The sequence below is a fragment of the Mesocricetus auratus genome, unplaced genomic scaffold (assembly GCF_017639785.1).
Source record: "Mesocricetus auratus isolate SY011 unplaced genomic scaffold, BCM_Maur_2.0 Super-Scaffold_100007, whole genome shotgun sequence".
Lineage (NCBI taxonomy): Eukaryota > Metazoa > Chordata > Mammalia > Rodentia > Cricetidae > Mesocricetus > Mesocricetus auratus.
The window spans coordinates 51921704-51934108 of NW_024429191.1; the positions used below are offsets into that span (position 1 = coordinate 51921704).

The 12405-nt window shown below is 40.5% G+C and overlaps 1 protein-coding gene across 1 annotated transcript in view; it reads left to right on the top strand.

The window, feature by feature from the left end:
- Positions 1 to 11815, top strand: part of Ncbp3 (nuclear cap binding subunit 3) — a 30104-nt gene extending 18289 nt beyond the window's left edge. Inside the window, exons 8-13 of the mRNA XM_040749102.1 lie at positions 301 to 400; positions 1376 to 1479; positions 3718 to 4003; positions 6489 to 6643; positions 8930 to 9091; positions 10694 to 11815. Of these exons, the coding sequence (XP_040605036.1) occupies positions 301 to 400; positions 1376 to 1479; positions 3718 to 4003; positions 6489 to 6643; positions 8930 to 9091; positions 10694 to 10929 (1043 nt within the window). The 3' untranslated portion in view covers positions 10930 to 11815. The remainder of the gene's footprint in view (positions 1 to 300; positions 401 to 1375; positions 1480 to 3717; positions 4004 to 6488; positions 6644 to 8929; positions 9092 to 10693) is intronic.
- The last annotated feature ends 590 nt before the right edge of the window (positions 11816 to 12405 follow it).

Consider the following 12405-nt stretch of genomic DNA (forward strand, 5'->3'; position numbering starts at 1 on the left):
CCTATTTGGGATAGTGCCATGAGATTATTGCAGAGTTTTTTGGGGCTTGATGGAATGGGCTATTTCATATAATGTTTTGATATCTGTGGATAGGCAGATATCCCTACAGTATGCTAATTTTGGCTCCTTTTGGATATATATCCAAAAGTAGTATAGATGGATTATATGGTCTTTTATTGCTATTCTTGTAAATTTAAGGCCAACCTGGGCTATATGAGGCCCTGCCTCAAAAACCAAACAAATCTAAAATTATCTTCACATTCACAGGAAACCCTAGGTAACTATTCTGTTAACTTTCAGATGACAAAAAGGAACTTGGAGCAGCCAGAAGAAGTCAGTATTATATGAAATATGGAAATCCAAATTATGGAGGCATGAAAGGAATTCTTAGCAATTCATGGTGAGTCTAAAGCCTTAAAATATGATGGCTGTTGATCTATCTTAATGTTTTTATTAGCATATATTAATTACATATAATAGGCTTCATTGTGACACCCACCTTCATGTATATAATGCATTTTGATAGTTTGATCTTTGCCTCCCCTGTTCTTCCTCTTCCAACTAGCTCTCTTCTCCTTTGATGTCTGTCTTTGGTGTGTGAGTGACCCAGTGATTTTCATTAGAGCTTTTTATAGGAGCATGGGTACCTTACCAGTAGTCAGTCACAGAAGAAAATCTCTCCCTCTCCACTCAGCTACATGGGTTGATGAACTGAGTCTTGTGTAGGTTTTGTGTAGGCAATCACAGCTATGAGTTTAAGAGTGTACCAATCACACCACAACCAGGAAGTCAGTGTGTCACCCGCTTCACCCTTCTCTGGCTCTTACGTTCTTTCTGGCCCTTCTTCCACAGTGTTTCTTGAGACTCCGGAAGGGATGATATAGATGTCCCATTTGTGATCAGGCACTCAAGAGTCATTTATTCTCAGTACTTTGTCATTTTTAAGTCTCTATCTTCACTGGTGACCACGCCAAAATGTTTTGTTTTGGTTTTGGTTTTTTGAAACAGTGTTTCATGTAGTCCAGGCAAGCCTTAAACTCTTAGGTAGCCAGTCAGGACTCCTGATCCTCTTGCTTCTACCTCCCAAGTGTTGGAATTACAGGCATGTGCCACCAAGCATGGCTTAAAAATACAATAATTCAGACACTGCTTCAGCTGTTTTTCATCCTTCAGTTGGTATTCTGTGGCGGAATGTCAGAACCTCCTGTGGCCTGAAGGGAAGTAAGAGAAGAGCTCATGACTCTTAGCTGTGGCAAACGATATGAGAATACTGCTTCAGCACCTAACGCTGTGCCATTGTGGAGCTGGAATGAAGTGGATTTCAGCATCCTTCTTATTGGTTTCTGATGGTGTGCTTATTTTGGCAATATTGCAGGAAGCGAAGATATCATTCCCGTCGCATTCAGCGGGATGTGATCAAGAAGAGAGCCCTGATTGGGGATGACGTTGGCTTGACGTCGTATAAACACCGACATTCCGGTAGTTGCCTGCTCAGCTCTTGGGTAGACACACACATGTTTGGCTCTCGAAATCGTATTTTTATTCTTAACACAGTCTTTTAAGTTCCAAACTTTATTATCCTCTCTTCTTTGCCCTCACCCTCTGCCAACATAGAGGAAAGTAAGTCAAATCATGGTTAATTTTTAATTGCCCATGCAAGAGGTCACATGATTTTATAAAACTGTTCTAACAAAAAGACCATATGTTACAGAGAGAAAATTAAAATAAAAATTTCTTAGGAACTTAATTTTTCTACTATTGGTATCAACAACTGCATGAAAACTACCTTATCAAGTGGACTGATTTTGTTTTCTGATAATGTGAGTAGGCTGCTGTGTTGAATGTTTTTATACATTGGTTTTGTATATGAATGCTACTAAAACATGAGACATTATGACTTGAGCTTTTTTCTTTCTCTCTTTCTTGTATGTTTATTATAAAGGAACCATTTTCATTATGCTTTCTAAAAGATTGACTTAGTTTTAACTTAGGTGTACAATCTTCTACATGCTTTCTAGAAGTAGGTAAGTCAGGAGACAAACATTGTGCACAGGTGTCATCAGGAAGAGATGGAGTGTATACACTTTTAGCTAATGGATGTCTGCAGAATTGTATCTTTGAAATCTGAATATTAGTAATGCACATATTTTCTGTTATACTTTTCCAATTTCCCTTTCTTTAAGATATTAGCCGGGTGTGCCACATGACTTTAATCCTAGCACTCAGGAGGCAGAGGCCAGTGGATTTCTGAGAGTTCCAGGTCAGCCTGGTCTACTGAGCAAGTTCCAGGACAGCCAGGAATACACAGAGAAGCCCTGTCTTGAAAAACAAACAAAGACATTGCTGTAACCTACTCTTTATGCTTATATTAAAGAAATTGGAGAGTAAATTACCCCTAATTTGAGTATCCTAGTACAGTAACTGATTTCATTTTATATTTATTTCATTCATCTATTTTCATACATAAAATTATGATTATTGTAAGTATATTTTATATTTGTTTTTCCCAGTTATTCCTATTCCTTTTTAAAAATATTTTATTTTTAATTATATGTGTGGATGGGGGGTGTTGGTTTGTATAGTGCCTGTGTAGGTCAGGAGAGGGTATTAGTTTCTCTTAGAGCTGAAGTTACAAGCCATTGACTCTGGGAGCCAAACTCTGGTTCTCTGCAAGAGGTGTATGTATCTTAACCATTGCACCATCTTTCTAGACCCATAGCCCATAAGCTTTAGAGTTAATGTTGATTTGCATTGTTGAGGGCTATCATGTGGCATGAAGTTACACTGAACATTGAAATAGTGAATATTGAACCATATAAAACATCTGGACACACTGTTTTCATCAGCTGATTAGTATGTAACCTTGCTGAGCCCATTTTTCTATTTAAAGACAGCTGATTTAATGTACAATACTAATTATCATTGAATTAACAGCTGATGGTACTGTAATTTATGCCTGAACAAGGCTTATCTAGTATAGGTATTTTCTTCTTGAGGTACACCACCAACTTTTTACACCAAACAACACTTCATCACTCACTTTGCTTAATGGGATCTTTTTCTTTTTTCTTTTGCTTTCTCTTTTTTGTGAGACAGAGTCTCTCTCTGTAGCCCCTGTGTCTGGAACATAGTGTGTTATAGACCAGACTGGCTTTGAACTCTCAGAGATCCACCTGTACTTCTGCCTCTCAATACTGAGATCAAAGGCATAGGGACCCAGCTTAGGGACCATTTTTAACAGTGAAATTATCAAGATAAAGCACAAAAAGTGAAAACATAGCAGTTAATAGATTGAAAGGGACCTTGCTTACATTATGAGTCATTAGTAAGGTTATGTTGCTGTTGCCTTGACCAGGAAGAAACACATCTGGCCACTTATTTTTTTATCAGTCTGCACATGCCTACAGATGTTCTTGACAGTACCTTGAGTATTGATTTAGGAGCCACAACTAAATCAGACAGATTTATAAATATAAAACTCATAAATAATGAAGATTGCTCATATTGTACATGAGTTCATACTACTACATTCATGTTTTATCCCTTCACTTGGATAAATTAAGAATAAGAATGGCATCCTGTTTGACACTTTTACAGATAGTAATACTCTAGTACAGTCTTGAGATGGCATTCTTTCCTTCTGCCAGTGTAGAGTAGAAATCATGCTTGTTGGTTCAGCCTTAAATTTAGTACTGACCTTGGGTTACATCTCTTCAGGATTAGTGAATGTTCCTGAAGAACCCATTGAAGAAGAAGAGGAGGAGGAAGAGGATCAAGACATGGATGCAGATGACAGGGTGGTGGTGGAGTATCATGAGGAGCTCCCAGCTCTCAAGCAGCCCCGTGAGCGGAGTGTGTCTAGGCGATCCAGTGCAAGCAGCTCAGACTCAGATGAGATGGACTATGATCTAGAACTGAAGATGATTTCCACTCCCTCCCCAAAGAAGAGCATGAAAATGACCATGTATGCAGATGAAGTGGAGTCTCAGCTGAAAAGTATTAGGTAAAATAGTTTTCTTCTTCCTTTTTTTGGGGGGGGGGTGTTTTGTTTTTCGAGACAGGGTTTCACTTCATAGCCCTGGCTGTCCTGGAACTCACTCTGTAGACCAGGCTGGCCCCAAACTCACAGAGATCCGCCTGTCTCTGCCCACCAAGTGCTGGGATTAAAGGGTGCGCCACCAGTGCTCAGCTAATACTTTTTCCTCTTTCTAATCAATGTTAACTTTAAATTAAATTTACTCATTTATTTATTTTGGAAATGCTGATGATTGAGGACCTCTTGTGTAAATATTAGGTAAAGTACTCTCCCACTGTGTTATATTCCTGCTCTGTAATTTGATTTTTTAAAATATTTTTGTTTTATATGTGTGAGTGTTTTGACTGCATGAATGTCTGTTCACCATATTCATGCAGTGCCCTTGAAGGCTAGAAAAGGTCACCAGATCTTCTGGAATTGGAGTTACAGATGGTTGTTACTACCATGTGGGTGCTGGGATTCAAGTCTGGTCCTCAGGAAGAGCAGCCAGTGCTCTTAACTGCTGAGCCATCTCTCCCGCCCCTATAATTTGTTTTTTAAATGGCAATTATAAATGCAGTCCTTAATGTTGCAGTCATTTTTACCCTAATTTTCATTCCTTTGTAGGTATTTGATGGAAGCACCCAATTTTTTTCTCTATATAAGCAATAGTTGTTGCATAGACAGTATAGAAAGTGAAAACCACTTGTATTTCCAGACAGCTGTTATTTTTCCACCATAAATTATTTAACACTATCATTTATTTAACTACTTATAAAATATTTCTTAATTAAATTTTATCATGTATGTCTGTGCTACAGTGCATGTGTGGCAGTCATAGAACAACTTGTGGAGTTGATTCTATTGTACTATGTGGGTTCTGAATGTTGAACATTAAGTGGTCAGACTTAGAAGCAGTACCCTTACCTGCAGAGCTGTCTTGCCAGTCTATTTATTTTTTAATTTTGGTTTTCTGAGATTGAGTTTCAGTGTATAGCCCGGGCTGGCTTTGTGTTTGCATTCTCTTCCCCAACCTCCTGAGTTCTGGGATTACAGGTGTAGTCAACCACACCTCATCCCTTTTGATAGTTCCTGACATTTTTGTTAATATTGCCCTAACTAAATAGATTCCTCAAAGTTTACCTTGTTATAGAAAATAATCTACATGTTTAAAAATCTGTATTTGGGGGCTGGAGAGATGGCTCAGAGGTTAAGAGCACTGCCTGCTCTTCCAGAGGACCTGAGTTCAATTCCCAGCAACCACATGGTGGCTCACAACCATCTGTAATGAGATCTGATGCCCCCTTCTGGCCTGCAGGGATACATGCAGGCAGAACACTGTATTCATAATAAATAAATAAATCTTCTAAAAAAATCTGTATGTGTTGTTAGACACATGTGTTTAAAATACATGTATGACCAGGTGGTGGTAGTGCACGCCCTTAATCCCACCACTTGGGAAGCCAAGGCAGGCAGGTTCTCTGAATTTGAGTCCAGCCTGGTCTACAGAGTGAGTTCTAGGACAGCCAGGGCTATGCAAAGAAACCCTGTTTGGGAAAGAGAAAGAAAAAAAAAGAAAAAAGAAAAGAAAAACACATGTATTTATAAATCTGTGTGTATTGCTAGATTTCCTTTCTTGGGCTTTATCCACAATTCTACCTATGACTCATACGTTCACCAGGTTTAGAAACTATTGTTCTTCCTAATTTTGTGGACCTCTGGAACAGAGAACATAGTTATTTTAGTGAGTGGATTCAATAAGTATAGATTTTATTTCAAATTTATGATACTTTGAGAAAGGGTTTCACTAAACCAAGTAAGCTGGATTTAAATGTGTTTTGTGACATAGGCATGGTATGAATCTGTGATCATCCTGTGTCCTGCCTTAGTCTCCCAAGTAGCTGAGCTTCCAGTTGCACCACCAGACCTGGGCTTTCTGAAGTACTCTTGGATAGGAAGGAAAGGGGCTATTAGTATTGATTTTTGTGGCCTTATTCACATCTTTGTGTTTAGTTTTCATAGAACTGACCAATAGGAAATTCTAGCAAAGTAATGCTCTCTATCATGGTAGAATGGTCTGTAGACAGAGAAGTATCATCTTGAAAGAAGGTGATTATAGACTTACTGTGTCTGGACTACATCCAGAATGCACCTGGGTGAGCAGAGTTCCAGCCTCTTTGCAAACATCTGTTTAATGTTTGCACTTGGAGAAGGTGACCATCGGTTATGTGTTCTATAATAAAGTGTACAGACATCATGTGAAAACAACCCTGTGAAAGTTGACAGCTTGCTGCCCTCACCATCTCTACAACATGTTGTTCCTGGTTCTAAGTGAGTTATTATCAGTGGTATTTGTAAATGATTAGTGGTCAACTGAGATTCAGTTTCTTGAAGTAGGAGACTTTGCTTGTATCTTGTCTCACAGTTGAAGTTGGTTACTTGTGCTCTTCCTAATTTTTTTTCTCCCTTATAGGAACTCTATGAGGGCAGATAGTATATCCACAAGCAATATAAAAAACCGAATTGGTAACAAACTGCCACCTGAGAAATTTGCAGATGTCCGACACCTCTTAGATGAAAAGCGTCAGCACTCGTGTCCACGGCCAGCAGTTGGCAGTACTAAACCAGGTACTCACTGTTCTTCCTTTGTGCTCTTGCCCCTCCAGTGCAGGCCTGGCCACCAGACTACTCTTAACGACTGTAATGGCTGCTTCTAGCCAAGCTCTGTCCTGTAGAGATAAAAAAGCCCAAAATCAGGCCACCCTGGAAAGCTCCACCCCCATAAGAAACTGAATAAATAAAGTCTGCCTCCCGCTCAGTTCTCTGCTGCTTCTTCTCTCTCAAGCAGAGGCAGCTACCTTCCTGTGTCTTTCCCAATAAATCTCTTGTGTGCGGTTTGTTGTGCTGTGTGAATCTGTGGTATTCCTAGGCTTCTGACTGCCAGGATACCTTTCCCCTCAGAGGCATGACACACACTGAGCACCCAAAGGGCGGGTGGGCTCAAGGTAGGCTCTTCTGAACTGGTGTAACCGTTCTTGTTATGTCTAAGTCTTTAGATAGGCATTGGAGTTCATGAGAAAATACATAAACTCAGAGTTTTGGCAAACTAAATTTGCTTTTAGTATTTTTGTCTGAAATAATAAATAATATTAAATAGCAAATAATATTATTTCCCTGGTGTGTTTTATACCCTAAACCAATAAAGTTAAGTTGTGTGGTTAGTTACATGGTTGAGTGTGAACTAGATTGTATATGTAAGTAAACCCTGATAGAAGAGAATGTGGGTATACTTGTGGCTAGTAGCCTAGCATGTGCAAGTCTCTGGGGAGGCTACAATACCTGCCATAGATCTCCTGAGAGAATTGGAGAAGGCTTTTGGAGAAAGTATCTTTAGCTTTAGATTTAGTTCTTGGAAGGGAATAGAATGCAATTGGTAATCTTATCTTTTGAGGTGGGGAATAATCTGATTCTTATTTTTAAAAAGATGATTTTGGAGGAATAGAATATAGTGGGCATTTAAAACACACACACACACACACACACACACACACACACACACACACACACACACACACACACACGATAATGAGCACATGCCTTTAATCCCAGCACTCAGGATCTCTGTGAGTTCGAGACCAGCCTGGTCTACAGAGCAAGTTCCAGGGCAGCCTCCAAAACAATACAGAGAAACCCTGTCTCGAAAAACCAAAACAAAAAACAAACAAAAAAGGACCACAAGATAATGGGGGCTGAACTTGGTCAGGAGGAAGGATGGAAGAGAAGCCAAGAAAGAGTTGACCCTTACCTCTGGGGTTGGGGGTGGGGAGCAGTTACATAAGCTGTCAAGAGCTGTCTCAATGCTGATGAGCATGTGACTGCTGTTGCTGCTGTTTATTAATGGACCCTGGGGCCCAGCAGCTAGTGACAGGCTTCGAGGAAAAACACTTCATTTAGCACATGGTTCTTTTACCCTTGGCCTGTTTCCAGACTCATGATATTTACTGGTTAAATGTAGTAAGTTTATTGAGAACAACTTGATGTCCAAGGATTGTGGGGGAGCTTACAGTATTGTGAACTGAAATTTTTGGATTGTTACTTAGTTTTGCTTGGTTCTGCCAAAAAAAGAAAAAAGGAATAAAGCAAACTCTTGTTCCAGGCTATCAACTGATAGTCTCTACATTCAAGTTTTAAGTTTTCCCAAGAGAAGCAAGACCAAGATTTTTTTTTTGGTTTTTCGAGACAGGGTTTCTCTGTGGCTTTGGAGGCTGTCCTGGAACTCGCTTGGTAGTCCAGGCTGGTCTCGAACTCACAGAGATCTGCCTGCCTCTGCCTCCCGAGTGCTGGGATTAAAGGCGTGCGCCACCAACGCCCGGCTAAGACCAAGATTTTTAAAAGCCTTCTTGGGCCAGGTCCTGTGCCTTCACTGTGGGAGATCTGGGATCGGGTCTTTAGAGAGCTGTGCTGACTAGTTTTTTGTCCCCTGAAATAAGTTAGAGTCATTTTGGAAGAGGGAGCCTCAACTGAGAAAATGCCCCTGCCAAATTAGCTTGTGGGCAAGTCTGTGGTAATTTTCTTGATTAATAATTGATATAGAAGGGTCCAGGTCACTGTGGACAGTACCACCTCTATGCTGGTGTTCCTGGGTGGGGTAAGAAAGCAGAATGAACAAGTCAGTAAATAACGTTCCTCAATGACCCCATGTCAGCTCCTACCTCCAGGTTCCTGTACTGCTTGAGTTCTTGTACTCACTGCTTTTGATGATGAGTTGTTATATGAAACCTTTTCCTCTCCAAGTTGTTTTTGGTCATGGTGTTTTATAACAATAGAAACTATAGCTAAGACAAAATTTTAGGTCATTGGTACTTAACAGTAAAACACATGCTTGGTAACAAGTATACTTTTTCTCTTTTTCAGATATTCGCCAACGGTTAGGAAAAAGACCATATTCTCCAGAAAAGGCTTTTAGTAGTAATCAAGTGGTTCGGAGAGAGCCCTCTTCGGATGTACATAGTAGACTAGGTGTTCCCAGGCAAGATGTTAAAGGCCTCTACTCTGATACTCGGGAAAGGAAATCAGGTGAGCAACACTTACACTGATGACTGGGGAGGAGTGGAGAACAGTGGTTACAGCATAAGAAGTAGAGTCTGCTTATTTCTCTTCAGTTAGCATAACTGCTTTTGTTGGCATCGGCACCATGCCTGCAGGAGAGGGTACATACCTTTGTGTAGCAGGCTCTCTTTTAACCCACCAACCAGCTTGCAAATCTTGACATGGAGACTTTATTAGTTATGAATACTTGGACTTAGCTTAGGTTTGTTTCTTGCTAGCTCTTATACTTTTTTTGTTTGTTTGTTTGTTTGTTTTGTTTTACGAGACAGGGTTTCTCTGTTTTGGAGGCTGTCGGTCCAGCCTGGCCTCGAACTCATAGAGATCCGCCTGCCTCTGCCTCCCGAGTGCTGGGATTAAAGGCATGCACCACCAACGCCCGGCTCTTATACTTATTTTAACATATTTGTCTTCATCTACATTTTGTCTTAGGGTTTTTTACCATTCTTTCCTTCTGTATGTCCTACTCCATGTCTGGCTGGCCCCCAATGTCTCCCTCGTTCTCATCTCTCTTTCTCTCCTGAGCTTAGATTCCTATTTATTCTTTCTGCCCACCAACCCCACCTATTCCTCTATTGCCTAACTTTGACTCCTCAACCTTTTATTAGACAAGTGAGATGCCTTAGGCAGGCAAAGCAACACATCTTTACATCGTTAAACAAATATAGCATAAGCAAATTAACACACCTTACATAGTTAAAGTAATATTCTACAACATAAACAAATGTAACACATCTTTACATAGTTAAGTAATATTCCACAACACCCTTGCTGCTTTTTAGTTTCACATTATTTAGTTTCATTATCCATATCTAATTCTTTTCATGTAGCATTTTTCTATAATTCTTCTATGTTGCCTTACTCTTTGTAAATAAAACTTAATTGCTTCATAGTATGTCTATGCCAGCACATTTTAACACATATCTATTTATTGTTAGTTAGATTTTGATAAAACACACTTCTTTTTTGAGATTTATTTTATCTTTTGCTTGTGTTTGTCTGTGTACCAGCCCAGCTAAGAACAAGCACTTTTAACTGCTGAGCCATCTCTTCAGCCCAATAAGACTTTAAGAATTAATAGTCAAAGCCGGGCGTTGGTGGCACACGCCTTTAATCCCAGCACTCGGGAGGCAGAGGCAGGCGGATCTCTGTGAGTTCGAGGCCAGCCTGGTCTACAGAGCGAGTTCCAGGACAGCCTCCAAAGCTACAGAGAAACCCTGTCTCGAAAAACCAAAAAAAAAAAAAAAAAAAAAAAAAAAAAGAATTAATAGTCAGCTAGAAGCCTGAGAATCATCATAGTAAAATAGATCCTGAGCAGACTGAGGTAGTACGAGCACAGGGCATGATGCTGCTCACCTGGGAGAAGGGTAGATATGGCAGAAAGTCTAAGGTGATTGTCCTCTGCCTGGTGTGGGGACACCTACTTTGAGCTATGAGCCTTTCCCATTGAATCTCAAGCTGTCCACTTGCAAACTGATGGCAGGTAACTCTGCTGGTGTATGTCAGGTGTTGGCAGTACGCCTGCATCCTCAGCATTGACTGCCAAACTGAGCTGTCTTCTCACCCCAATAGGTGGTTTATGGACTCGCTTAGGATCTACACCCAAGACCAAAGAAAAGAACACGAAGAAAGTGGATCACAGGCCATCTGGTGCTGAGGAAGATGACTCGGAGCTTCAGAGGGCATGGGGTGCTTTGATTAAGGAGAAAGAACAGTCTCGCCAGAAAAAGAGTCGGCTAGATAGCTTGCCATCGCTCCAGATTGAAGTCAGCCGGGAAAGTAGCTCTGGTTCAGAGGCAGAATCCTGATGTCCTGGCCTTGGCAGCTGCCCTCAAATTTGACATTCTTATGTAGGGTGGGGCACACGGTAGGACCTCCCTTGCAGGAGTTGGTGCCCTTCCCTCATGCCTACACTCTGAACTCTTGCTGTGCCAGTAGGACAGCTGTAGGGTGTGATGAGTGTTAAAGGGCATCTCTGTCTTGTGCTGCAGAGCTACTGTTCTGGGCCCTCAAGTCTTCTCCCCACCACCCCACAAGCTTTATCCTTGGAGAAAAAGGCAACCCTCCAGATTTTGTAGACATTTTCTTAATATTTTTAACATTGTGTCTTTTAAAAGAAATGTTTTACACAGTTCATCCAAAGAGCAGAGAACTGAACTTCTCACTGTTGCCTTGGCCCTGACAGCTCTTGCCAGCACCTATTTCCCAAGAAAAGTCAGTTCCCCGGTGCTTATTGGACAGTCTTTGAGGGGGAAGATGAGGGAAGCTGCCAGCCCAGCCTTCCAGGACCTTAGTGTGGGGGCTCAATCTCACAGACCTGACTTGAGCTGCGGCCGCCCTCCTAGGTAGATAGAGATGTAGCAGCAATGGCTTCCATTCCTCCCTGGGGAGTTTCTGGTAGGGCCTTTATTGGCCGTTAGCCTGATGTGAAGATCAAGGTCAGTGCTGTGGGACTTCTAGGGACAAACAACTGTGACTTCTGAATTTGGAGTTGATTTATGAGCTTAGGGATGGGATCTTGGGTTAATGTTGAACAATTTTTAAGTCTGTATTATGTTTAAAAACTATTAATGACTTAAAAGTTAAAATTTTTAATTTTTATATGTGGATATTCCTCCTGTTGGCAATGGGAGAAGCTCAAGTGGTGTCTCTTGTGTTGTTAAATATACATTATATACTTTGGAAGAAGGCAAAGAGAGGAGTCTCTTTATTTTGAATGGTACTAATTGTGTGGTCTGTTGTACATGAGTTCAGCTTGCTTTGTGGCCAATGTAGGAAAAACTGTCCATCAGCAATGGACTCTTGTTCGTTACCATTTTCTAGAACAGATGGGTTGACAATTCATTCTTTTTGTTTCTGACTTATCACTGAAGACTTATTCAAAACTAGCAAATAATTTCAGAAATTTGTAGTTTATTTTTAATCTTCTTTCAAAGTATTTTACCATGGAAAGGCAGTAGATTATTTCTCTCATATGACTCTTACTTTGCAATATTTAATGCTGTATTCCTCTACAGGTTTAAAAATAGTGTTTCCCTTGAGCACATTAGAATCTTGGAGTTAGGGATAACAATGAGCCTCTGTCCCTTTGGGATGTCAAGCTCTTCACTTGCCTATTGTTCTGATCCATAGAGCACTTGACTTACAACAGCTGATCACATGTCTCACTGGTGGTTGACTACATTGTGAATGAAAAGTGTCCTAAGTAAAGAAGCAGGCTTAAGAACTGAGAGTTATAACACACTTGTCTCATATGTATTATTTGGTTAACCCTGTCTCCCGCC